At 46.0% G+C, this 27,988-nt stretch overlaps 1 protein-coding gene across 7 annotated transcripts in view; it reads left to right on the top strand.

Annotated features, from left to right (window-relative positions):
- FOXN3 (forkhead box N3) overlaps window positions 1–27,988 on the top strand; it is a 216,886-nt gene that overhangs the window by 65,607 nt on the left and 123,291 nt on the right. For 2 of the 7 annotated variants that reach the window (XM_065838170.2, XM_065838167.2), the window contains exons 1-2: window positions 10,432–10,651; window positions 13,328–13,884. In XM_065838170.2, coding sequence (XP_065694242.1) covers window positions 13,342–13,884 — 543 coding nt within the window. In that variant the 5' untranslated portion in view covers window positions 10,432–10,651; window positions 13,328–13,341. Of the gene's footprint in view, window positions 1–10,426; window positions 10,652–13,327; window positions 13,885–27,988 lie in introns of those variants that run through there. The other 5 variants (XM_071809548.1, XM_071809546.1, XM_071809549.1 and 2 more) reach the window with 5 other exon arrangements.

The raw sequence follows: 27,988 nt of genomic DNA, 5'->3' as shown, positions 1-27,988 counted from the left end.
GCTGATTTAGTTAGGACTGGAGTAAATCCAAAGGTGCAATCAAATAGTGCACAAGAGCCAGAGTGCACTGGGGTCCCTGAGAACCGCTTCAGCCCAGCTCCCTAAGGACTCTGCAGGCACCAAGATTGCACTTCCCACTCAATGAAGCAAGCACAGGCATAAATTTCCGTCTGGCCACTTTCAAGGTCTTATTCCATTTGCCTGACCTATGAAAGAAGATCAAGTAGAACCTGTTAACTTCAGAAAGGACCCCCTCTGGGTACCTGACAACTAAAATCCCAGTCTTGAAGAGACTTGAGCACGTACTTGCCATGGCGTGCATGCACACACGCCTCCCTGCACACACCTGCCCGCTCCCTCACAGAGACCAGCTGCTCGACAGGGGCCGTTCTGCAAGTCCGGGGGCGTTTGTAGACGCCAAGTCAGAGTGTCTACGTGCCTAAGGAGATCCATTCAAAAAATCCAGTAAAAGTACTCAGTCCTTCTCCAAATCCACTAGTGTGCACCTAAGTGGCCAAATTTGCCTTATTGTCTGCTTGTTTTCCTGTTGTCTCTTGGACTTGACTGATAAGCATTTTGGTGCAGAGGCAGTTGCTCTTCCTTTGCTTGCACAGGACTGTGCACCACAGTACCTTGGTCCTAGGGAGCACATGCCAGGGTTGCTTTCCTGGAGCAACTTGTGTGCTAGGGACCCCTCCCCATGCTAGATTTGTTGGGGGTCTCCAGACAGTGTGTCTTCAGGCCCAGCTGCAGTCCCGCACTTCACATGTCGGTGCAGCACATCCCTGGCTCCCTAAATCTGATGGGTGAGTACGAGACTCCCAGAGTCAGCCATGCCGTGTACAAGGAGTGTGTCAGACCAGCACCGTGGCGAAAGAACAAGTGATAAGTTACTGATGGCAGTGATTGTTCAAGCCCATTTGTTTTTCCTTCTCCACTGTTACAATAGTTGTGAGGACAGAAATAAGTAAAAGGGTGAGACATATTATTCTCTGGATTCACCTGGCTAGGACTTTCTCACTCTGTGAAGTTGCACTCTCCCACTGACTACCTTGTAGCTCCTGGAGCATATAAATGTTAGCTGTTTTTGGATTGGGACCTGCGTGTGGTAGTAGATGGATAGAAAAGCCACAGCTTTTCGTTTGAGTTGAAAATATGAGGCTTTTGCTTTGCAAACATTTGAATTTGCTGTTTTCTTGTAAGAAATATCTATACTTTGTTGCACTGATATGAGCAAAGCACAGAGAAGCCCAGCTTTCCTGACAGATGGGCACACGCTGGCGTCTTGAGAACCATGAGATTATGTGGTTTGGAGAGCCGAGGAGGAGGAGTTGCAAAAGCAGTTTTGCAGTAGAGGTAACAGCTGCAGATGGTGTTGGATCGGGCTGAGTTTGCCCTGGTTCCCAACGTGATTCAGCTGCCTGCACCTCAGGGACATGGGCTGGCCCCGCACGGTGGCGAGCGTGGCCCGGCTGGCTGGTGTGGGATGTGTGCCATACCCATGGCAGGGGGGTCTCACCGGAATTTGCTGAGGCCAATGTCTCAGGACTACACAAGTGCCCTCTTAAGTCAAAGACACCCATGACACCCTCAACAAGAGCAGTGGCATTGACCCGTCAAGAGATTCGTCGGCAGCTGTAGCCAAGTGTTGGCTTTGTTGCACGCAGTTAAAAGCTGTACCGGCAGTTTGTTTGCCCATCTTCCCTCAGATTTAGCATTCCTCTGATTTTGTAGCCAACTCTGGGTTGTTTTTATTTGGACCAAATCACGCCTTGGGGCAAAACTGACATCAGTGCTGGGCCTGGTTGGGGAAAGGAGGAGCAGGGAGTGGGGAGCTGCAGGAAGCGCCTCCGTTTCCCACCACTGAACTGGGAGGTGAACTCCGCTCGCCAGACAGGTTAGTGGGGTCCAGCGTGTGCAGGGTTTCAGAGCAGCCCTTTGCCAACACCCTTCAGCTACAAGAGGCTCAGGAATCTCGTCAGGTGGAGAGCTTCTGATAAGTTAAGACTTGCATGCTATGTAGGGTAGGCTGCTCTGCTGCTGTCTTGGTGTTTGTTGGGGGGAATTTTTTTTTTCCTTTAATCTTCATTTTAAAGAGCAGTACTAGCAGAGCAACGGGGTTTCAGTGCGTCTCTGGTAAATTCAGAAATGCGGATGTAAATACATGAAAACTAATCACATGGTTGTCAGTAGGTGGTAAAGTCCCTGTCTTCAGGTAGTGCAGAAGTTCTTACTCTGCTTAGTTACAATGTATTGAGCTTGGAAGAAATGGAATGATTAGTGAAGATTGCAGTGCTTATTTCATTTGCAAACTTCCTTTGCTCACCCCTTTCTTTTCTTGCGTTTAGATATCACTGTGATGTCACCTTATGTTTCCCACACTTCACCTTGATACCTTACACAGCGACTGGACTTTAGCTATGCAATTCCTGGCTTCCCCTTTATCTAGTTGTTTCCGACCTTTGGAGCTGGGTTGTGCAAGCAGGAGTAACGTTTTCCACTGAAGATCAGACACATGTCATATAAGACAGTGTCCTTAATGCCACTTTGTAGATGCTTGTCCAACATGCCACAAGTTACTAAACTTGTAAATATTGTGAGCAATTTATCTTGCAAAGAGAAGTTTCGTTTAAAGAGAGCCGGTGCCTGTTCCTGCCACCCCAGCAGCAAATGCCATTGCTCACACCACCAATGCTGAGCTGTAACCTGGCTCCTGTTTCATGCTAAATAGGATAACTAAAGTATTCCTAAAAATGAGATGTTTCTAGACATAACAGAAGCTTGTTTGTTCCAGCACCTACAAAAACCTGTGTTTTTTAAAGTCCTCTGTTTTCATTTTGGCACAAATCATAGATGTTCATAGAAGTAGCTATAAGCACAGGCTCTGGAAATTGGCTGCCTCTCATTAAACATGCATGCGCCATTGTCTTCTTACTTCTTTAGACCTGGCCTTCATTTTGAGGTCAGACTTTAATTTCTGAAGAATATAATTTAAAGCTATTTATAGCGCTTCATGATTACCTGCAACTACTAATGAAAAGACTTAGCAACAGAGAAATAAATATGTAGCAGCTGCAGCTGCTTTAGCTTTACTAGAGGTAGTAAAAAAAGAAGGCCTAAACACCCGAGTGAGTTTAACAAGGGGACAGAAGAAAGTGAAGTGTCTGTTTGATTGCAAAAAGTTTTATGGGCAGAAGCCGACAACACAGGAGGCTCCCGATCCCTGTATTTAAAGTTTATTTCACTGTTTGAGTGGGGTCAGTGTTGTAGTGAATAATTTATAGGCAGCATGAATGAGCTCATTAGTCACCTTTCCAGAGCTTAAATGAGTTTTGCGGTTGTCATTACATGGGCCTTCTGCTGAACAGCACAGCCAAAGGGCGGCTGGCTGGCTTGTGGCAGGACGGCCCGTCTCCTTCCAGCCTCCACTGGCATTTGTCTTCTGCTGACACCCCTGCTCTGCTGGCCAGTGCTGGTCCACTAACCTGCAGAGCTTTCACCAGTCATGATTGGTTTGGTTTTTTGGTTATATGTGACGTTTGGTTTGATATTGTCTTGTTTTCACGTTGTATTTCTTTTTTCCATTATGGAAAAAAATATGATTATGTGACAAGTGATGTGAAATAAGTAAAACCCTCTACCAGGGTACAAACAATGAAAGTGACTTTTCTCCTCAAACGTGCTTCAAAATTTTGTTATAGCCGTAGTATCTTTTTGTCCTTGAAATGCTTATGGAAGTGCTAAACTGTGCTGGAACTAGCTGAGCTGTAGAAAGAGGCATAAATATCAATGTTTACAGGACTGCAGATTTAAAGAAAAAAAATTTTCCAAGATTATTCCATAGTGTTTTGGCTGCTGAGGCCCATTCCAGCCTGGTGAGAGACCTGTGGGATTAGAAATTTGCCTGCAAAAAAATCTGTGAGGTATCAGATGTGCTGTACCTCCCCGATGACCGCAGCTGGTAACTGAAGTTACCTGTTGCCAAAAAGATGGGAACAGTAACAAGAGACCCGGCATAAATTAATGGCCCAGTGGATAATTCAGCCCGTAATCATAACGAAATTTTGTCACCATTGAGAAACCAAAAGCTGCTCACAGGGAAATCCACCTCGCAGAACATGAATGTGGCAGCCAGGGGGTGGTTCTCTGGCCATAGCTGGGGACAGAAGTTGCTGCTGGGATGTGGGTAATTTAGTTGTGCTTTTTTTGCGGTGCCAGCTTTCCTCCTTCCTTCCCAAATCTCGCTGACCTGCTCTCCGCGGCGGCTGCTCTCAGGTTCAGCCATGGAGCCCAACTCGCCCCTGGCTCTGAAGAGGAGCACAGGATGGCGCAGAAGCTTTCTGAGGGTGCTACTCACTCTTTTCAGTCCTCCCACTGCAATTTTTCATTGCTTTCTGTTCCTTGCTCCCTGAGGCGTTTGGTAGGCTGGTATGTAGTACTAAAAACACACCAAGGATAGAAGTTTGCTTAATAATTTTATGACATTTTGCTTTTTCTTTCCTGCATTCTCTCAGCATCCTTTCACACACACAACTGTAGATCCGCCTTGCTTGTGCTCCGTCTCTGCATCACCTCACACAGGCTCTTGTAGCTGTCTCTGCATGGCTGCAGTCTGGGAATCTGGACCCGCATCTCACAGGATTTCCTCCAGGAACAGCGTTCCAAGAAATGTACAGGAAGAACAGCACTGAGTGCTGCATAAAGCACCCTGGAATATCCTGTGCTACAAAGAGCTGGAAATCAAGCTGTGCCTCAGTATAATTGTGGTGAGGAAATCCACCTGGTGCAAGCAAGCAGTCAGAGGAGAATAATCACCTAATAGCTTACAGCTCCAGTGATAGCAAATTGTGTTTAGTGTCAGGTCCTGAGATCCTCAGTTGATGAGATGTGAACACAAACTTCACTACCTGTGAGGCCCTGTTGCAACTTAATTTTGCATGCATTGATACACAAATAAAGGACAAAATCCTAAAGCCTTCAATGAAATGAACAGCTTGTATTCAGGAAAGCTGAGGCAGGCCTTGAGATGTTGTCCAGGAAGAATTTTGTCTTAGTTTTAGAAATTCAATTTGGCAACACTGTTTGGGAACTTTATAAAATAACGTGGTTGTTCATTATAGTTTTGTCCCAAACTTCTGATCTTTACTTCTATACAGTGTTGGCTGCTGCATTTCCTCCACCTTGCTTTTAAGAACAAAAATTCAGTTGATTTCTGGTTCTGCTGATTACTTGTAAGTTTGACCTCAGCTGCCAAATAGTGAATACTAATGTTGAGATAACTCCAGGCCAAGTTTTGTGGCATTAGACCTGTATACAGATAACAGAGTCTGGGCACCAAACCCAGTTCTTTCTTTTTTCAGCCTCTTCGAACACTGCAACAGGACCAGAAATACTGGCTTGTATTGCAATTAATATACCAGCTGTGTTAGGTTAGGTGGGATTTCAGACCAATTTAACCTTTATAGCAGAAGACTCCAGTGATGGTATGTTTATCCCAGCAACATTTTGCTTCCCACTGGCTGGGCTACTAAAATAAGGTGCACTGGCAGAAGCTTCAATTTAGCAGTGCAAGCTAGGGTTGTGCTTGGGATGCTAGTATGTTGGCGTGATTACTCTGAGAAAGCATGTCTCATATAGACCTGTTTTAACAAATGTATGTAGGACAATCTAGCACGCGTGATACTCTCCTGCCACTGCACTCATGTACAGAAACACACTTGCTGGTAGCTTGTCAGCTGTATATAATGTTAGTGCTAAGGATACTAATTTTCTTAGAAGCTGCAAGTGTTACTACAATAACACCATAAATGTGCATGCATTCTTTTATAAAGGAACTATTTAATAAACTCTGGATTTTATTGTAAGAAATTCATTATATTTTAGTCTGTGAAACAGAAATCCTGAAGATACTTTTGTTTGCTTGTACTTCTGACAAAACTTCATATCGGTGCTCCTTTTCTTACCGATTCACGACTGTTTCTGTTGGATTTCGCTAGCTGGGCCAAATGAGAACTTGAAGAATGGTTAAATGAAAGGCTGGGAAAATGCTTTGTAAATCTGATTCCATGGTCTCAAGTGAATAAGCAAAAGACAGATCTCCTATCAGTCAACTGGAGTAAGCTGGGCCTTTATTGTGTGTGCGGCTTGTATCTGTAGCTAGTGCTTGGGGTGGGAGAAGAAAGGGGAGCGCATCCTCGTAGGAGACGTGGGGCAGGAGGATAGGGAACAGCTGCCCTGGGGCACCTGCGAGGTGAGAGCTGCTCGTTTGCACTGGCAGGAGGCACCGCTGGTCAGCCAGTCTGGTGTGGCACCTCTGTACAAGGCAGAGACTTGGCGTGTTCGGGTGGGAATTCAGATATGGCTGTTTTGCTGCCCCAGAAGTGGGAAAAGTACAAACAACAAAACCAGGCTGGTCTGCTGTGGTTAAAAATAAAGAAGTGGTGATACGGCAGGTGCTATATGAGGGACTGGAGGACGCTGGGAACAGGAGTTGTGAAAGAGGAAAAGAGCAAACACATACTGTATTCATGATTGAGTTTTCAATGGTGCCTGAAGGCAATCAACATGCTTCTGCTCTGCACAAGATTAAATCCATTGCCTCGGAGAAGACATAAGTTTAGAAATGGCAAGACTGATGACAGACGCCAGTCATTCTGCATGGGGGAAGAGTGAGCCCCAGTGTATGGTGTCAGAGCCTGAGAGGTGTCCGCCCATGAGGGGCTGGTCACTGATCACAAGGGGCAGCAGCCCTGTCCACTTCAGTCTTTGGAAGGTACCTTGCACATCAGGACCCTTTCAGAACTGGGATGTTTTTGTGTACAGCTGCCTATCAGATTATAAACCCTAATGAGCAAGTTTAGTCGGCAAACTTGCAGCAGGCTTCAGGGAGGAAATTTGACTCTAATGTAGAGAGAATAAACACTGACGAGGATGCCAGTCAATGAGGACATTATAATTGGAGATCAAGTTAGGAATGGGGGCTTAAAGGTGAGGATAGGAAGTGCAGGTCTGCTGAATGGTGGGACTGGTGAGGTCAAAGGGCAGAAAGTAGAAATATTTAGCAAGGTCATGTGGCATGGGCCTAATACTGGCAAAGGAAAATGCCCCCAGCAGAGATGGAGATGAAGATGGAGATGGAGGGGGGAAGATGAGCTTTGCAGGGTTGATAAAAGAGCCCGTGACCCTTGCTGTGCTTGTGTGCTCAATGGCTTGTGGGAGGTTATCAGGGATTCCAATCTAGAGGAGGATAAGAGATAAAGGAGTATAGGGCGATGGCTGGAAATCCTCATTAAATAAGATACTGCAACATCTGCAGTTGGTATTCTGAAATGTGAGGGGAAAGATTAGACTGTTGTATATTAGCCCACAAGGCTAAAGTACAGCTCTGCACTGTTGGTACTTCTAATCAGCCTTCAGTGCGGCAAATACTTTGGTCTCCATGTACGAACCATTTTCATCTGTCAGTGTTGCAATCTTTTGCTAAATGCGTTAGTACTATTCCTGTCTTAGAAATGGGGAAATCAACACCCTAATAAATTTGGTGGCTTGCCTAAGATTACCATGAGTTACTTCATGTCCATATGTCAGATATTCTGATGCTGCTGTAGTCTCTAAGCCAGCAGTTAATGATCTTCCAGTGGTGCTGTGTAAGACTGTATTCTCCTTTCTTAAACTAGTTGTATAAAGTGTTCCAGCACCTGGTCAGAAGAAGCAGGGGGACAGTCTCCCCAAGAGGCAAGGAATGAGTGTTTACCTCACTGCTGGTGTTTTATCGCTCTGCAAGCCAACAGCTCCCGTTGCTGCTGAGCTCAGGGGTGAGTGCAAGGACAGGCTGCCTCACACTGCTGCCCCTCAGGGGGTGCCTGGGCAGGGAGCCCCATGCCAGCCCTCCAGCCCAGGGCGCAGTCTGTCCCCCTGTTCTCCTTGGCTTCCGCATCGCCGGCTGCTGGCCCCTGCGCTCGACCGCGCTGGATTTTCTGTCTACACGGCAAATGCGTCTCAGTGGTCGTCCACCGTAATCCACGGTGTGTGCTCTGGGAAATTCCTACTTGCCATGGAAAAGGTATAAAACTCTGGAACTGATCTTATTCCACCAGTATTGTTGGAGAATTTTGCCACTAGTCATGAACAGAACTGAGCTGTGTACCTGAACAGGGTGTGTATGTAATGTATTCACGGTGTAATATTCTTTGCACATTACCCTGCATCTCACAAGGCTTCCCCCTGCTCACTTCAGAAATACTTGTCATTAGCTGAATTCTTCTTGGTAGCCTGTTCTAAGACACTTGATTTTAACAAGTGATGATAAATGCAATAAATCTCCTTTCTTGCCAGTGAAGAGACATGTTGATTCACTCAGAAAAACGTCTGAAAGATTTGGAGTAAATTCAGGTGGGTGGAGTTATGACTTGGTAATTTAGTTTGTGTTTGAAACCAAGCGGCCGTGAGATAAGAACTGTGTAAACTAATGGTCTGCTGACTCTTGGAGTGTTAAGGCTGGTGGAGTCACTGGGCAGGGTTACTAGTGGGTGACAATGATACTCTGCTGCCTGAGAGGTACTCTTCCCATTCTCCAATCCAGCTGCTGGCATGTCTTCTTGAAAATATGCAAGAATGCGAGACAGAAGTTCACTGGGTAGGGGAGGGAAAGCTATCGGCAAAAGAAGGTCTTAGTGAGTTATGACAGGAATTTCTAGTTCACGAGAATCAACAAAATGTTTTTCAGCCCTGCACTTTGCGAGTGAGGTAGTTGCCACTCTTGTTTGAAGATGTGAATTTCACAAGTGTCAGACATTAAAAGAGGGAACCCGTGCCTTGGGAAATGACTATGTGCAGACACAGACATCCAGGAGGATACGGTGGTGATCCCGGTTAGGCGGGATAATAATGATTGTGTGGGTCACCACAGAATTCTTGCAAGGTCTTGGGAGAGCTGTCCTAACTTTTTGGAATAAAATGTCTAAAATGCTTTTGGTTTTGGCTCAAAGATGATTTGTGTGTCCAGGGCTGCATTGGAAAGGATCTAACGATATACCTGTATTTCTAACTTGGATCACATTGTTTATACATTTTCTGCAGCAGACCTTTTCTATACTGAAAGGAAAATTAATTTTGAAGTATTATAAATTTGCAAGCCTTGGTTACCCAGAGAGGAAAATCCTTGTTTTTTGTAGATCAGCTATGAAACAATTTCGTGTACTTGTTTTGTGGCTGGACAGCCATACCTTAATTCTGTACTGTGAATGGCTGAAGCTGCTGGAGAGCAAGCGTGTTATATATGGCAGACTACGTTTAACTAGTGCTGTCTGGACCAGGCAACTTCTTTTTTATTTTAAAATCAAGTTAGTTCCCTCCAATAATTTACCAGATGGTAAGGTCTTTTTACTCAAGTTAATACTAGTTATTATATCAAGGTGTGGTAGCAGGGGAGAAAATGCACTGTTCTTCCTAATTAAATCAGGCCTTGTTTTAAAGCGAATTTCCTTAGACTAAAGACCAACTGTTTTCTTCATCAGCAGTTTTTGCAGGTTTCTGCAACACGGTTCTTCACTGCACACCATGCAGACAGACCCCCAGCTGGGGCTATAGTTTGACGGCACGCCGAGCCAGCAGCAGGGACCCCTTGCTTTATGCCCTGCTTGCTGCTGCCCGCAGGTGTGCTCGCCGCTGGCTCCTGCAGATGAGCAGGACAGGCGTGCTCGGAAGCGGCTGACGGACTGTGGATAGCGGAGGCTGTGCTCCGGGTGGCGTGTCGGTGGCGGCTCGCAGGTGTCCCCCCCTCGGCAGCATTAACTGCGTGCTGGGGGCTGGGCAGGACGGAGCCTGGTGTTTCGGTGCGGAAAGATGTTTCCCCTGCTCCTCCCGACGGGGAGGGAGAAGCGGGACCCCGGTGTGTTGATCTTTGGACTTGGGGTGCTTGGTGGTGCCTTCAGCGGCGACCGGGCAGTTCATGGCAGTTTGCCCGGGGTCGGTCTGGCCGGGCCTCCTGTCACCAGCGGCCGTCACGCCGCGGGCAGGGGCAGAGACTCGTACAAGTGGGAGCGCCGGTGAGCACCGGCAGCGGCGCCAGCTCCTTCCACACCGGAGCTTCTCCCCGGCGCTTCCCGCCCCCCTGCCCACCCCAGGCAAATGCCGCCGGCCCGGCGCGACCCCGCCACCCGCCTCGGAGCGCCCCCGCGCCGCCGTGCGGGGGCTGTGGGGCCGGGGCGGGCGCCCCCGCGGGAGGACGCGTCCCGGCAGCCGGTGGCGGCGGCCCGGGGTCCCCGCGGGCGGCCGTGAGCAGCGCCGCCCGCGCCGCCGCCCTCCCCCACCGCCGGCGGCCCTCCCTTCCGCGGCTTCTCCCGTCTCGGCTGGCCCAGCCCACGTTTTCCCTCTCTCCCCTCCCTCCCTGGTCATGTGTCGCCTTTTTTTGTTTGCAGTGGAAACAATTTCTCGCTCTTCGGCTCGCGCCGAGGCGGACCGCTGCCCGTCGGGAGCGCGGGGCGGGCGGCGGCCGGGCCCCATGCTGGCGGCGGTGCCCGCTGCGCCGGGACCCCCGCGGCACCCTCGGGGCTCGGGCTGAGGCGGGGGGCGCGCGATGCCCGGCTCCATCAGATGAAAGTTTGCGCCACAGCCATGAGGGGACCGCGGTGAAACCACCGCCCCCCGCCAGGTAAGTTCTTGTTGTTGTTGGCGGGGATTGCGCAAGGCGCTGGCGGGCCCGTCTCGGGGGCAGCGCGGTCCTGCCCGGCCAGGCTCGGCCCGGCCCGGCGTCCGCCCGGCGCCACAACTTGGCCAGGAGTTGGTGCGCGGCCGCGGCGTGCGCGCCGCCGTGTCCCCGCCGAGCCCAGCCGGCCGCGCCGCGGGGCCGCGCCGCGGGGCCGCTTCCAGCCCGAGGTGGTCCCGCCGGGGGCTTCCGGGAGGCGCTCGGGCAAGGACTTTTGAGTGCGCGCACACACACACACACGCGTATGTGCGAGCAGGAGGGTTGAAGAGGCGCCGCTCGGTGCGCAGGGCCGCGCGGAGGGAGGCGGGCGCGGGTAGAAGTTGCGTTCCCGGCGCGGCGGGGCCGGTGACATCTGGCCGGCATTGGCGGTAAGCGCGCCGCCGGCCGCCCGCGCCCGCCCCGCCGGAGTAGTCCCGGTCTCCTAGCAACGCCATTGATTGGCTGCGGCGGCGGCCAATGGGCGCCCGCCCCCCCCGTGCGACAAGTACGGTGGGAGAGCTGCGCGGGGGGGCTGCCCTGGTGCCCCCCGCCTGGGTCGCTCCCCCGCCGGGCCGCGGGTGAGGCGGGCGGCAGCGCCCGGTGCGGGCGGGCAGGCGGCTGTACAGATACCTGGAGGAGCACCCGCAGTTGGCAGCGGATTAAAAATGTTCGCCCAACTGCGGGCTCTCATGTGACCGGCGCTCCTTTGTCTGGCGGCGGGGCGCCGCGGCAGCCGCCACGGGCCTCGGCAACACCCGCGGCCCCTCCGCACACACATCCCGGGCGCAGCCCCGGCCGGGCCCGTCCGCCTACGGGGCAGCCCAGGCCACCCCGCCTCCCTCCCTGTCTTTCTCCTGGCCGCGGCGGTTCCGCTGGGAGCCGTTCTCCGGGCGGGCTCCGCCGGGCTCCCGCAGGCGCCGGTGCCGGCCCGAGGGGGCTCCGCGACCGCGCAGTCACCCCCTGGCAGCCGTGAGGGCCGCTGCGTGGAGCGAGGAAAATGAAAGTAAAAAAAGAAAAGAAGAGGGACGGTATGATGTGGCCCTTTGGGAGGATACTGGCAAATAAGCAAATTAAACAGAAAGAGAGCAGCGTGTTGTCATAGCAACAGTGCAATTAAATTACTTTACTGTCAGCCATCATATAATTTTCCTGTTTAGAAACCCATGGGACGTAACTTCCATTTGGAGTCAAAGTTGAGTGTGTGGCATAGGTAGGTGATGCCGGTGCCCCTGGATGCCGGCGATACTCGTGTTTACCTTCTGGCTGTGTTGGGCGCTGCTTTGAAAGCTGGGAAGTGGGACCAATGTAAGTTTGGCCTCCCAGTGTTTATATCTGCCTCGGTATTTTTTCGTCTTCCAGGTACTTGTGTAAAACCACAGATTGGCTGAGCTTGTTAGGTGGTGCTGTGTATTAGCAGACTTCTGTGCACAGAAGCTCCATACATTTCTTTTAGCAGTGGCTGCTTTGGTGTGAAGTGTTCATAGAAAGACCCCAGAAACTTTCCTTTTTCATTTATTGCCCTTTTATAACAGCTAAAATATACATTTTCTCTTCTGTCTCGCTCTTCTTTTCCTGTAGGTACATGGTTCATTCTGTGGTTACCTGTAGTTTTTTTGCTCTCCATTTACTATATCAAGTGTGTGACTACATGACTTCAGGGAGTTACTGAGGATATGTTTTAGATATATGGAATCGTCTTGTTCTTGTTCAATGTTTGTGAAGGAAGTTTTGTCATTTTAAAATCCATTATTAACTCTTTCGATTTTTCATTTCATTGCTATTCATATCTCCAGACCTAAATCCTGGCAGTTCTACTGTGTGGAGGAACTGAATGTTGCTGCTCACAGGTACCCCCAGGGCCAGCTGGTGCAACACCCTCAGCAGCTCGTCCCCCTTCTCCCAGGCCACTGTTGAGCATCACAGCAGCCTTTCTGACTCTGTTTTCTGCCATGTTTGAAATACAGTTCAGCTTATGTTAAAATCGTCTCTGTTTGCATACATTTTTAAAGTGCTCTATTCCTCTGGTGCTTGTTTCCTGCGTCTTGGCCCTGGTCCCAAAACTACTGTGCATTGCTTTCCTTCCTTCTCTCACCCTTGCTGATTTTGAAGTTCTTCTGTCATTTTTGAGGTTTTTTGCAACTCTAGTCAGATTGGATGCTTGTCTGCCTCAGCCTTTAGCCAGCGTGGCTTTGATCACGGTGCTGTTGAATTGTTCTCAAAAGTGAAACAGCTGAGCTTAATCTGAAGCAACTGGCCGTGAGCCTCTCTATTTTTTTTTAATTTTTTTTTTAGTTTATGTGCTTATTAAAGTAATACAATCAGAGTATTCTATTATTCGATACACATATTCATTATGAAAGGGACATGTCTTTACGATTTCCTGTATGAGGCTTCATGTGCATGTGGAACTGAGGTGTATCAGGATTATCGTTACTCCATTGACTGAAATTTCTTGCCATGTCATGACTTTAGGTTATTTTACTCAACAGTTGTGGATGAATGTTTATGGGAGTCAGTAATATTTAATACAGATGACAAAAATCTGAGTGACTAGTTAGGGAAAAGCTGTCAAAATTTTATGCAGTATATTTCTGTGAGCTAACTTTTGTCTCTTTCTCCCCTTCCTTTGGATTTACGCTCCAGGAATTGCTGTCTAAATGGGTCCAGTCATGCCTCCCAGTAAGAAGCCAGAGGGCTCAGGAATTAGCGTTCCCAGTGGACTGAGCCAACGTTACCAAGATAGTGATTTATCAAAGGCACTTCATGATGACGAGGACCTAGATTTCTCTTTGCCTGCCATCAGATTAGATAAAGGGGCCATGGAAGATGAAGAACTAACTAATTTGAACTGGTTACATGAGAGCAAGAACTTGCTGAAAAGCTTTGGGGACTCAGTGTTACGGAGTGTTAGCCCTGTTCAGGACATCGGTGATGACACGCCACCGTCTCCTGCCCACTCTGACATGCCCTATGATGCCAAGCAGAACCCCAACTGCAAACCTCCTTATTCCTTTAGCTGCCTCATATTTATGGCCATTGAGGACTCGCCAACCAAAAGACTGCCTGTAAAGGATATATACAACTGGATCTTGGAACACTTTCCGTATTTTGCAAACGCACCCACTGGATGGAAAAATTCTGTGAGACATAACCTGTCCTTGAATAAGTGTTTTAAGAAAGTGGACAAAGACAGAAGTCAGGTAAGTTTGGAACTACGGAAACCTGTCTGACTATGAAAATATTCACCTGGTAATTCTAGAACATGTCTGTAACAGTGAAATGCAGAATATGCAACGCTGTCCCTGGTAATGTAGTTCATTAAATTCAGAGAGCAAACATTTCTTTAGCATGGCTCATTCTGATTTTATTAAATTCATTGTCTAGACATCTGTAAGAAAGTACTCGGGGGGTGTGTGTGTTTTTTCTTTTCCCCCCAGCTGGTGTCTTCATGCATAGTGGTTAAATATTGTTTTTAGTTATCATGCTGTGGTAATGGTTTCCAGCTATACTAGATGAATGTAATCATGTTATAAATAGGCTGCGTGCTGTTCTTGGCTTATACAAATGTATAGTGAAAGGGTATGCCTTATGTAGGAGTCCATCGCTTTTTCCCTGCTCTGTGTTGTAAGCTGAAAAATCTTCTATTCCCTTTAAACAAATAGAAATCGTTCTGAATTTTGGTGATGAAGTTTTGTTCCATTTCCAGCAGGTTTTAAAGAAACTGTTCAATGAGAGAGAGGTCAGGCATCAAAGGCGAAAGTTGCCATTCACTGAAATTTCAGTTGTTCTCTCCCTGGGCTCATGGAACTTCTGCAGCTCGTATGGTGGCAGAAGCCTGGGGAGCACGTCTTTGCTTCCAGATCTGTGCTCTTGTCTCCCGGTTTCATTGCTGGATGCTGAGCGGTGTGTGCCGGCAGAGCCCGTGTGCAAGGGAATGGGGCAGCTCTCAGCGCAGCCTCTGCCGCCTCGGGCTGCCTGGCAGCCGGTGTCGGTTTCCGAAAGGGACCGTCTTCAGAAAGCGGTGATCTGCATGGATCTTTGGCAAAGTACGGGTATGCTGATAAAAATATCAGCTTGCGGATTAATTTCACAGTCCTTCCCACAGGTTAGTGAAATAAATAGTGGGTAAAATGACATCGTTGACCCTCTGTCTCTAAAATTGGCTGAAGATTAGAAAGTGAACACTTTCTCCTGGCAGAAACAATAGATGCACTCAGCTTTTGTATTTCAGTGAAGTAAATGCAACGATTGTCTTGAAACTGGTTACCCTGAAACTAGACTTCTGTTGGTGGTGCTGTTCTCCCTATTTTGGGTGTGATTTAACTTTAAATGCTGTGGAATAGGAGCTCAAGTAACTCTAGAGGAAGGGTCGTACGTTACCCTAAGCTAGCAACTTTTCATTTTAGATTACTGTAATTATTTTCATTTTAGATTACTGAACTAACGAAGTTAAGTGAACTGAAATAATTCTCTGGAGCTTTCCTTTTTTAAAGGATTGACTTGTTTATCTTCCCCTCCAGCCCCCCCACCTTTAAATGCTGTTCCATAGAATCTGCTGTCCACAAATTGATGATCACATACTGTATGTTGGTATTTTTATAAATTAGTTGCTGTGAATGATTGTGAGATTAAAAAACCTGTTCCTGAACTGGAACATTTTGTGTAAAAGAGAGTCTTAAATTCTTCTTTTGAAGTGAGACTATAACAAGTGGCACACCAGGCTTTTATGATCCTGTCCCAGACCAGAAGAAGCCTTCACACAATGCATTTAAAAACAAAACCAAATAAACAAAACCAAACAAAATGCTGTAACTGGCAAGGCATGTGTTTAACATTACCATTTGTGTTTTGTTCTATCCTTCTTCCTCTGTTTACAAGTTGACTATTTAGAGTACAGCTTCCTTCCTATCAGGAACTTGTCTTCGTGTCTGTCTGTCAAATACCCATCAGTCTGCTGAGCTCATGTGAACAATACCACAGCGTGCTGCTTCTCCACAGGGAAGTGGCAGAGCACAACGCATGACTAGTCACCTCTGTCTCGAATTTGTGATTGGAGCCATGGTTACATAGCTAGACAACAAGGTGTGGTGGGAGGCCTTGCCTATATGAATAACGAGGTGGGGTTTTATTCATTCCTGGAAAATCCCAGGTTATGAGAAATAATTTCTCCCATCTTCTGGAGATGCTAATAACTGCAGGTAGCCAGTGTTACAGTGAATGAGATGAGAATTTTGAATGTAAAATGCACCAAGACAGGTCGTTTAAATCCCCTGCTGGGTTTTTCTCGTGTCTTGGCCAAGGGACATGGCAGACAGTCCCAAGCGCAGAATTGGCGCTCGGTCGGAGTTGCTGAATCAGGTGCTTGATAGCTAATTGTGGACTTGGAAAGTGGTAAACGTCAACTGCTGGCTTTGAAAATACCTTCGTGTGTGTGCAGACGCACACTTGGGGTTGATTTGAGTACCTTGCAGCCAGCATCTCTGCTGTTCAGAAGAAAGGTGTCTATCCATCAAAAGGGTTCTCCAGTTTAGGGCTGGGGCTTGGGTCATGGGAAGGGGCGGACTCCCCACTGTAAGGAATCGTTTCATGCCGCTTCTTCCCCTTTGCAGCCACGTTCTGCAGTTTGTAGTCTTGGAGTCTGCCTGTCCTACTGTTTTTGGGGGGGGGGAAGGCATTTAGCAAATGGTATTATCAAATACTAACAAGATAGGCTCTGAAACATGTACAGTGTGAGGGGAAGGAGTTAATCAGTGCTGGGAATTGAAAGCATTTGCTGGTTGATGTGCATTGACAGACTGTGAAAAGCTAGAAGCTTTCCCTCTCATAGTTGTGCTTTCCAGTGTTTGTTTGTGTAGCCTTTCAGTAATCATTTTTCTAAAAAAGTTCTGCTGAACACTTAGTTCTTTTTTGAATTCCCTTTGCATAATTGTTTTCTCGATCTTGGGCTCCAGTAATTCATATTTATGGAGCTAAATATGTATTTAGTAGTGTACAGCCTTTTCTGCTTGTGTATGAATGCTTGCATTTCCTGATGTGAGATCCTTGTAGCAGGAAGAAAAAAAAAGACTTAGAGGCTGCATAACTTGAGTTTTTGATTTGCCCTGTCCTGGTGCTTCCAGGTCTGGTGTGGAATGCTGGGAAAATACGTTTTTCTCCTTGGGTTTGTTTATGCACTGCTGCTGTTCCATTTCAGCTGCAATGCCATCAGGCTTACCTGGCAAGCCGGCAGAGTGACTATTAATGTAACTTTGCGATGAGGCTGATCTCTTGGATGGGAACGGAGAGCCAGGCTGAAGAAGGGAAAATGCTGAGCCCTTGATTGTACAAACCTCTTTGCATTGAGCTCAGCAGTTTAATAATAGTTGGCCAGAGTATGAAGTATCACATGATGGGGAGTAGACGAGGAGTTCCCTGTCTTTGTTTGTACTGCCAGACCTGTGAATTCAGTCATTCAGATTAATCCTATTGTGAACATACAGATCTAAATGTCCTCTAGTGTGTGTCCCATTTAGTACAGCCCGTTAGCCCATGACTGCCCTGACTTCCCTACCATCTGGTCCTTGGCTGTAGAGAGGAATTTTTCTTGTATATGTGTCTCCATAGCAACGAGTTTGCAGTTGATATGGAAAGTAAGCAGTTGCCCTAGCAACGGAGTTACTGATGTGGCAGCTTCTCTGCTTGCAGGGAAAGGGCTAAGCTAGTTCAGACGCATTATGTAGGTTTGCTGTAATTTTAGCTGCGCCCACTAGTGCTGCTCTATCTAAGGGTCTCTTGAAAAATTTTGTTACAAGCCCTGTTTTTTTCCCCCTTGAAGATTTGTTTTATTCATGTAGGGATTCCTGCTTTGCACAAAGACTGGTAAGATGGTATTTTCAAGCTGTGCAATACATCTGTGCCTTTTATGAATGCAAACTTTCTTGATCAAATGAGCAGATGAGAGGAAAAGATGTTTGACCTCCTTGGCTTCTCTGCAATTTTTTTGTCTCAGTGAACAGCCCACAGCTATAGAAGCCAGGGCTCTCGTCCCATGCTCCTTTCTGCTATTCTGCTGTCTTTCCCTGGTCTCTGTTTCTTCAGGCATCCATCCTGTCAAGAGGGTTCCTCTTTGTGTCTGCTCTGCATTGTGTGAGATAAGGGGATGCACACGTGCTCCTGGCTGTGTGCACGCTGAAGAAATTCACGTCTCTTAAAGGTTTGTTTGGCACTCGTGCTGAGGGACGTCTTAATAAACATGCAGTGAGGGTAAAGGATCTGTTTATGGTGCTGGGAGAAGAAAATTCTCCTCGCTTGATGCAAAAGTTATTCTTAGAAGTACATGGTCCATAACTGGGTCATGGAGATCCAGCCAGGCTCCTCCTCCGTCTGGAGCAGGCTCTGAGATCTGAGGACTCCCCAGTGGTCCTTGTGCTCTGCGAGAGCCAACGTCCAACTTGTCCTCGCCTAATGCGCTGCCTTTGCAAGTGTGGTGCAATGGCATCTGCTGAGGGGGCAGGAGACTTTCCAGGAGTCCCTCCTGCCAATGCCTTTCCTCTGATGTGATCATGTCTGGGCTTTTGACAAGTAAAAAACCCCACAGAAAGATAAGTGCTAGCTGGAGTGAGAGGAAAAAGAGCCTGCTTGTTCTTCATTAGACTCTCCTAGTCCAATCTGCATATGCACAAAGGCAAGGGACAAGGGAGCCTGTCCTCCTTCTTTTAACGTTATTATTCAAGAAGATCTGTTGTGAAAGCTCGGTGGCACTCTGGGGATAGAAATCATCTCCTCCATTTTTAGTGTTGTTATCACCTAGACTGACCCAAATAACACAAGCGTCAGAATTTCACTGCATTTATAACATCTGGTGGAGCTAAAGTGTAAAAAACCAAACAACCCCTCAGATTCATGTTGAGGACTTCAGATTATGTTGACTCCATTAACAAAATAATGTCCTAAATAAGCTGATCCAACTGCTAATTTCTCAAACTGTTAAAAGGAGATGTTGTCTTTTTAAGCTGGAATTCATCTAGTTTAACATGAAATCCATTTTCTCATACTGCAGTCTGTCATAGTAAAAAGCTCTCTAGCATCAGAAATTTTCTCTTCAAATGGATATTTAGGGAAATGAGGGTCATCTCATTCCAGAGCAGTAATAGAAGTCTCTAGAACCATACTGTTATATGTGGGTTCCAGATATCAGACAATTTTCTTGAACCCTTTCAGTTTTATTTTTGAAGTGCGAACCCAAGAAATTATACAGAATATTTAAATAATAGATCTCCTAAAGCTGTGGGTGGAAATAACATGGTTCCACCTGGTTGACTTTACATTAGAGCATACTCTTTGCAATGGAGTCTGCCTGCATTAACTGGTTGAGAGCTATACAAAGCATAATCAGTTATTTTTCACATAATGAAGAAGAGCTGGCAATATCCAGAGAGTCCTCTGAAGCTTATATCTCAGGTATTTATGTTATGTTGCTCTTGGTTAAGATAGCCTGTGGGCAGGTGCCCTGGGGGGTAACTGGGGTGTTAGTTGCCCATTGACAGTCTATTGACTTGCCAGATGTGATGGGCTACTTAGTTTAAATAAACTGGAGTAACTGGTCCTGTCTGTGCTCCAAACCCACGGTAAAGGTGACAGAAAGTGTCTTAAGCAGTGCTGAAGGAGCCCAGGCAGGAAAGCAGGAGTGAGCTGCTCCTTAGCTGTTGGGCTCGGGCTGTGGTGGGGTTGATGGGTCTGTTTTTCAGCTGTGCAATACCTCCCTTGTTCCTGGCTATTTGCTCCAACACCTTCCTGGCACGTGAACTTCTGTGTTTGTGTGTCAAACCACAGATCTGGTGAGAGGTCCGATCTGGCTGGATTTTTATCTTTCTCTCTTTTTTTAATTCTTGAGTGTCTTTTCAGCTTAATTCCCCAATTCAGGTCACAGTGCAGTCCAAGAGACTGCAGAGATGATGAGGAGACTGGGGAATACCTCTGGTTGGGAGGCTGAGGAGGCAAGCCAGTCCTGACGGAGGCTGGCAGCTGCAGGGAGAGTTGGTGCAGGACTGCTTGATGGGGTAATGGATGTGATCCCTACCACAAGCTGAAGGCTAGAGTGAAATTAGAAAATAAGTTTAAATACAGTGGAAGGCTTTCTTCTTCTGGAGACTTTTCTTTTGGTTTTCCCCTGGGAGCAGGACTGTGCTATTTGTTGTTCAAGTGGCCTGTGTTAGCAGCTCTTCATGGTGTTTTACAGCTGATTTAAAGTGATCAAAATCTGGGTAGCCACCATCAGGCATGGCCCCAGCCCAACCTGCCCCCCTGTTCCCTTTGCTGGGGGACTGAATGGATTCAGGGCTGTATTGGAGCCCCTCTTGAGCTCTTATTGGCACATGTGTCACCATGGAGTGAGCGGGCTGAAAACTATTTGTGTTTATTTTTCAGTGGGCAGATTTAGTTGGATTTGCTTTCCGCTCCCTGCTTAGCTCATGGTCACTGTGGTATAGGAGCACCAGTGCCATTGCAGGCCACGGGCTCAGCTCTGTTTAGTCTGGGGTGAAACTGTGTCCACAGTGTTCAGCCAGCTCAGAGCCCACCCGGCGGCAGCAGAAGATGGGCAAGGGAAGGGGGGTGGGGGTTGCTCTTACCTGCTAGAGCACAGTCTGGGGGGCTGCTTGTTTATTCAGTCAGATACGTGCTTGGTGCCAGATTGGGCCCATATTACATAGGTGAAATGGTCCTAAGAAAACTGCACAGGTATGCGTGCACATGCTTGTTTTTCCTCATTTTCTCAAGGTTCGTTTCTTTCTGTTGCTCGAAGAGGTGGTTCAGAGAGGAGCTGTGCTGTGGATTCTCTGAAAAGCTGTTGTGGCAGAGGGAAGGATGTCCATGAAATCAATTGTCAGGCTTTCCTGTGCTGCTGTCTTTACGTCCTCATCACCACCTAGGTTTCTTTCTAATTGTCAGAGAGCTAATGAACTGCCCTCGTCACTGCCAGCAGAGGAATCACGGATACTGTGACTGTGCTCTGGTTCGAGTGCAGGAGGCCTCACTGATGGTGGGGCTGGAGTATGTACATACACAGGAGAGCTTTACGTGTCCGGTAACAAACGCTGGCCTGTGGGGATCCCCATGAAACACCTATGACGACAGACAAAACATGCCCCCAAGCACCGAGCCCATGATGATGGTTGTGGCTGAACATCAGAGTTGAACTAGGCCTGCTGGACGTGCTTCTATCTCACGCTTCAGTTCTTCAACAAAACATCAAAGAATCCATTTTAGTTATGAAGGATGTGTCCCTTGGACTTCCCCCTTCCTTTCCTAAAAGGGAAGTGGAGTGTATTACATTGGCTGAAAGAGCACAGCAAATTGTGCTGCATGGCTTCTTTTCTTTGGTGAAGATGTTGTGAAAAAGCATTTAAAAGACTTGATCTTAATTGGGCAGTTGAAAATAATTGCGGAGTTGAAAATACTCTTCAGGCAGCCTGAAGTAGCCTTTGAGTTGCTGGAGAAGCTTCTTTTCTTTGCTCTGGTTTCAGGCAGTTGCTGCGTCCCCCTCGCTGGCCAGAGTAGCTGAAGCCCTGGCTCATTCTTGTGGCATCTCCACGTTTCTGGTAAAATCCTGAGGACAGCCAGCCCAGTGGGGTCTGAGAAGCAGTCTCCATGCTGCTCCTACCTGCTCCTTCTGCTTTGTTTCCAGCTAATTGCTGTATCTTCATCAGAAGTCTAGTTAAAACAAATGACTGGTCCAGGGTAACACACGAGCTGGAATCCCTGTGAAAAAGGGACCCAGTGTGACTCGATTTTTAATTTGGTTTCTTGGTGTTTTGTGTTGGTCAGTAGTGGCTTACTATATAGAAGTAATTGACTTGTGTCCTTTCAAAACTGGGCAGATCATTGCTAGTTGAGGTCCTGGTGCAAGCACCATATGTAGCTGTCACAAAGCAATATATCATGATGCAATTTATCTTGTGAACGCATTTCCTTAAAGAAAAGCCCCACGTGGCAGCCTCTGGTTCCACTGTGCTCACTAAGCGTCTAGGGAAAGACTGTGCTGCATGCTTATAGGTGTTTTTTAAGCTAATAAAGATTTCTATCTCTAAGTATTTGTTTTTATCTTTTGATTCATAATTGATATTTTGAACCAGTATAAGTAAAGTATTCTGTCTTCTAGGGAAAGGAAAATAGTGACAAAAGTTTGCTTTAATTAGGCATGTATAAATCTTGCTGATTTTCTCATACTTCTGGTTTAAGTCAGTTTGGTTTTAAGTAGTTTAAGAACAATGAGATTTTTCTTTCTTCAGTAGTAGCAACTGGTGTGTTGCGATTCAGTATTTAAGTTTTCGTCTCAAGGAAATAACTGTTTAATTTTGCTCCTTAACATCTGTCATTCAATGTAATGTCCAGTTGGTTGAAGCCCCTTTCCCAATTATTGCACCCCTGCTCTGGTGTCTCAGAGCTGGCCAGAAGCAGAGTACCTGCTTGGCTCCAGAGCCAGGAAATTATTACTGGTGGGCTGGAGAAGAGAGAAGGTGCCAAAGTGGATTGTCTGGCAGTGCCTAATTGAGAAGCAGCAGAGAAATGCAGGCAGTTGGTTCAGGTGTGCTTATGAGTCTCTGTCCTTGACACTTGTGCTCTGACATCTTTAAAGGTAAAATTCATCTGTATGTCTGCTTGAATGCTTCTGTCGGTCTTAGTTCCTCTCACTTCATTCCTCTGTGTGTGTTTTCTCTGGTTTGGAAGAATACAGTCACAGAATTAACACCTTACTTTTTCTTTGATTGTGGAGATGAGGTGGCTCTTCTGAAGGGGCAGAAACATTGTTGCTGTTGAACGGTGGCCATGTAGGTGGGTGCTGGGACACTTGCTGTTCTGCAGAGTCTGGCTGGCTTGGGACTAACTGGCCTCATAGATGAGGGCGAGGAGCACCTTCCTCAGCTGCGCTGCATTTAGTGAGAGCTTCCAGAGATGGTTTCCCTTTGAGAAAAACTAGTGTCCAGGACTGAAGTTCACAGTGATTCTTGCCTTTAATTGCACAAGGAAGTACAGAATGCCTTGGCTCTGCTGTGCCATCGTGTCTGTGATTCCTCTTAGCCTGCATCCAGATCTTACTGGCCAAGTGGCTGGAGCTGCTGAGGTGCCCGGTAGTTGAGACACGGCACTCACACCATACTCACGATTGCTGCCGTGTCTGGTTGTTTAGTGGAGATTACTGCAATGCTAATAAAACTGTGGATATCTTTTGTGGAGAATAAGCACATTTGTAACAGTCTGGATGCTGACAAGATTTATCTGCTTGCTGGCAACTCAACTGGCTTTTACAAAGTCCTTAATTTCTTGTAGCTGTAAGTGGTGTCAGACTCATCAATGAGAGAGGTCATGTAAGATAAGCAACAGTAGGGAGAAGAAAGGGGAGTGACCTCCTTACTTTGGCATAAGTTTCTTTTTCTTCCTGAATTTCTGGTAGGTCACTATTGGCTCTCCTTAGGCTGGAACATTAGTTGTTTTCTTCTGTTCTCCCACCAAGTTGGACTCCTGAATGCAGAGGAGCTGCTCTTAATTTACTCTTAAGTAAACAACAGCAGAACTGGGACTGAGGTCTGTGGAAAGTAGCAGTTGTGGCCATAAATGATGCCTCTGGATCTTACTCAGTTGTCCATAATAGCAATTTTGGAGACAGTACATTTCAACTTGCTAGTTATGTTCTCCAAATTCCATTCTGGGTGTTATGGAAACTTTGTCCTGGGAACTGATGCAGGAATTTGTGAGAGGACTTATTCCAAGGATCATAAATGTGAGTGGGTTTTTCCTTGCTACAGGAGAAAAGAAGCCAAATTGCTGCCCTCAGCCAGTGACTTAAGATACCAAAACACTATCTATGGCATGCTGAATTGCTGTATTTTGTTGCAGCATTGAACGGTAGCAATTTACCACTAGCTGAGTACTATCAGGATTTTGAAACGACAGTGTAACTTGCTGAAAGACAGCTGTTGGTAAGCAGCGGAATGAACAGTCTTATGTATGAAGAAGCCTCAATGGCATGGAAAAGTGTTTATGGCAGTATGTGGAGCAGAAACTTATTGATGGGATTTTGCACGAGAGAATCTAGTTGAATGCTGGATTCACACTCATTCAAGTTATGAGCAGAAAATTAAGCTGTGCTCCAGAGTTATATTTGTGAGATCCCATGGCTGCCTACTGTGGGAAGATGTTCATTGAGATGAGGCAACTGTTGTAAATGTTTTTCAGAGTTTACAGTTGAAAAAAAATGCCCACAGTGCAACTTCCAGGGGCTGCAGGGCTTAGTGCAAGACTAAGGTTAGGTACTTGGATACCTTATCTCAAGCTTTCATTTATGTATTTTTATCTCTTTTCCTCACCCTTGAGAGTGGGAACACACCTCTACTTAAGTTATGTGTGTTCTGGTAAAAATTGGGAAATTGTGAAATGCCCTAGTTTTAGATTTGGGGAAGGGGGGTAAGCATCGTTGTTAAGTGATATAGAACATAATAAACGTAGCAGTTTTGCAGTTAGATGTGTTGTCTTTGAATTGTTGAGGAGAACTAAACTGCTCTTGCATGGCTTATCTTTAGGAATAAAGTCCTTGCCATGCAGGAGAAGCTGTATTTGCAGTATTCTCCTGCATGCCACTGCCTTGCTCCGGCAGTCTGTGCACAGCCCTCTCCAGCACTGGAATAACAAGCACTGCACTTCCAGAGATCCTCGCTGCTCCTGGGAGCACTTCAAAGCCTTTTGGAGAGGAATGTTTGACGGCTTTAAGAACTGCATGCTGCCGGCTCAGATGGAGCCACAATTACACTTAGACTTTGAGAGAAAATGGTACAGAGCTCCTGGGTCAAAAGGTATTTAGTTCTGCAGGAATCCCCTTCAGACATTATATTTATTTATAAATTTAACTGGAAATAATGATATGATTCTTACATAATTCTACCCTTCCTGAAGTACTTCAGGAGTAAGAAGCTGTAACTGAGTAGTGTAAGTAATTTGTTGGCTTGCCGCAAAGCTAAGGTAGGAAGAAATGTGTGGTGTGCATGGGAAATGCAGGTTTTCAGCTTTTTCTTGGGAGAGACAGGAAGGTGGGTCGGGATGTGTCCGAGGTGGTTGGGAATCAGACCAGTGCTGGCGCTTTTACCGTTGCATGGTTTGTTTTTGAAGCAGTTAGATGAACTTGTCCAAAATGTGTGTGTTTGTTGTTGTTCCACCCCCATGCCCCCGTTTTGGCAATTAAAATGTAGTGCATTTATTGTTACATAATTACTGTGTTGTACTAATTTATTTGTGTTTTCTCTCTCTTTATCTCCTTTCACTACAGATGTTTTCCCTCTCAGTGCTCACCATGAAATACACAAACCTTGCTCATGTAACAGAGGGTAGATTTGTTTTTTTACAATTTTATATCAAGTTCTAATACTTTCTAGACTTTTGGCTGCACAGCAGAGAAAGAGGAAAGAAGCTGTCACAGAGACAAATTGCACAGAAGACTGTGCAGTGCTAGCTCCCAGCTATTGAGACAAATGGGATTTTATTGTTCAGGCTGTACCTCCTTTTCTGCTTAAATTAATTCATTTTTTTCTATCTGTATATGTGTGTCTATAAAAATATATTTTATATATAAAGAATATTACATAGTCATGTTGTTTTTTAGATCATCCAAACACTTATAAGGTAAAATGGGAGCAAAAAGTAGTGTGGATTTGAGTTGTCACACAGAGCTTTCTATCCACTCGTATCTCTGCATTAGGAAAACAAGGTGCTGTCGTGGTGATACATATCTGCAAAATTTCCTTGGGACAGATGTGTTCTGTTGCCACAACTGGTTTCTAATTAGTCTAAACAGATCACTCTAAATTAAGAGTCTAAATAACCTGAACCATCTCTCTTGCTTTTTCCAAAACAAACCGGCACTTAAAATTTAGTGAAACACCTCAACTTGACCAACTTTTTGTTCTTTCAGGTTTTGCTAAAACACCTGTAAAACTTCACTGCCTTTTGGGCAACACTGCTTTTGTTCAGAGAAATAAAGTTCCTTGTTCTTGGCTTAGTAAGTCTGCTTTGATGTCTTATTTGCTGTTGGCTTTTAGAGCTGAGTAATTTTGAGTTTGGAAAAGCAGAGATGTAATTATGAACGTTTCCATTAAGAGGCAAGCTTTTCTGACATTCTTGTTTGAGCAAAAATATAAAATTTTCATTTAGAAAGCTTTGATTTTAATTTGTAGTACTGAAATTGTAGGAAAGATCTTGCTTTCTCATCCTGTTTTTCTGCTGACTAGGAAAAAATAGGAAAATGTCCTCCCCTTCCCAGCTAAAATACTTGCGTTAGTTTAGTTTCAAAGTAAACATGCTTATGATCTAACCACTTTTGCTAATTACCATATGCTCCTTCACCAGCACTTGAGTCCCTCTCACCCTCCAGTGCTAGTATGCCGAAAACGTGTTTGTCTGGGCTTGAGCTGACAGGACAAGAGTCCGTGTCTTAATTATGGCAGAATTATCCACTTGTGTGCCACATCAAATTTGATTTATTTCCCTTGCAATTTATAAAACAGGGTTCACAAACTTCATGTTGGATTTGCACTATGGATCTTTGATTTAGACATGCATTAAAAAGGGAAAGAATCTGCTTCATCAGTAAATTATTGGGGTTTTTTCTTGTTTTGACTATCTGTTGATTCTTCTTGTTTCATATCAGGTGATCCCGACGTTCTCTTCCAGCTGAAATGACTCTATGATTCTGTGGTTCCAGAGCTGGTTTAAATGGCTTTTCAGTCCATACCTAGTGTAGTTTCTGCCTTCTTGCACGGTGTATGGAGACATGCTTTTGTTTGGAAAGGGAGGGAGTTCTCTGACTGCCCAAATAAATTCTCTGTGTTGCTTGGCTTTCAACTTAGCCCAAGTACTGTTAGCAACTAGGGGGGTGTGTGTGTACTAATACAGACAGAAATGATGGGGGGGCGAAGGGGCTATTTATATAGAGATTTGGGCCTTAAAAGTTATGAAGTAGTCTTTAAAAAGTCATGTTGTCATTTAAAGTAATGGGTGAGGAGGTGTGCGCCTTATTTTAGAGCCTTTAAGATCTTTTGCAAGCTCTTTTATAGAAGTGAAGAGGGCTGGAAAGATTTTGGTTTGGTGTGCCCCCATCACCATGATTTTGCACCATCTAATGACTTTCTAAGAGAAACACCTAGAGTCCCAGCATGCTAAAAATGCTATGAACTGTCAATTTTAAAGCCAGATTCTGGAGGTTACGATAAAGCTGGAATCTGTCAAGTTTCTTTCCAACTGTTTTGTTGGTGGTGTGTTTAGTATTGCCTTGGAGGCTCTGTTGCAAGGGAAAAACAGCAATTACACAAATCCTGTAGATTCTACATTCTGTAGATGTCAGCATTTGTGGTCCCTGGTGCAATTATGAGGAGAGGGACCCTTTGGAGGATGCTAGCCCTTTTCCATAGGTTGATGCTTCAGAGCTCGCACATCTGGCCTCCTTTTGTGGGGCAAGCAAGCGATGGTGGATTTTAACACCACCAGCATGCTCAAGGGCTGGTTACTGTTTTCCAACAGCATTTGGTACATCATGCAGCTCTGAAAGGTAAGATCACTGCTGTCAAAGTTGTTCATCATCAGCAGGAGGAATGGAGTCAATTATAAGGTGCCCCTTTCTTTTTGCTCAGCCTTTGGGTAGGGCCTTCAGCAGTTTGGAACTAATTTTCTAGCTATGTGTTTTCTCTCTAAGGGAGTTTGTACGTTATTTTTTGTTGCTTCTCACATTCAGGTATTCATTTCCAATTGCTATCTTTATCGGTTTTCCCCTCTTAGTTCTCTTTTTTTCTTACCTGCGTTATGTAGAAATGGAACTGTTCATAAACGTCTGTCTGAGGAAAGCGTGGCAGGGGCAAGTGCTTTAAATCATCGTTGCACTGTGCTGAAAGTGCATTTGCATTTCGGAAGAGAAAAAAAGTTGGAACCCTTTTTGAAGCAAGATTTTCATTTGTAAGCCATCTGCTATTTTTGGTGTGTCAAATATGAAGGCTTCCTGTGTGAAACCGATAGAGAAAAAGATCACAGGAGACCTGGAGCAGTGACTCAGGTCACAGCAGGCCTGTTTGCGTGACACCTGTGTCATCAAAATAGCCTTGCCTAGCATCCTTAAATGAGATTTTCTTTTCCTTTAGATGGTAGATCTGTTCAGAGGCATATTTGATCATGAATAATTTGGAGGAAAACAATTTTCCGTCCTTCTGAGAATATCGTACATCCTTGTTACTTCTGAACTCTTCAAAACGTCAACATCTGATGTTGGGCAAGTTGTCAATTTTCCTTACT

Source organism: Patagioenas fasciata, chromosome 5 (genome assembly GCF_037038585.1).
Source record: "Patagioenas fasciata isolate bPatFas1 chromosome 5, bPatFas1.hap1, whole genome shotgun sequence".
Classification (NCBI taxonomy): Eukaryota; Metazoa; Chordata; class Aves; order Columbiformes; family Columbidae; genus Patagioenas; species Patagioenas fasciata.
This window is presented reverse-complemented; position numbering and strand designations above follow the sequence as displayed.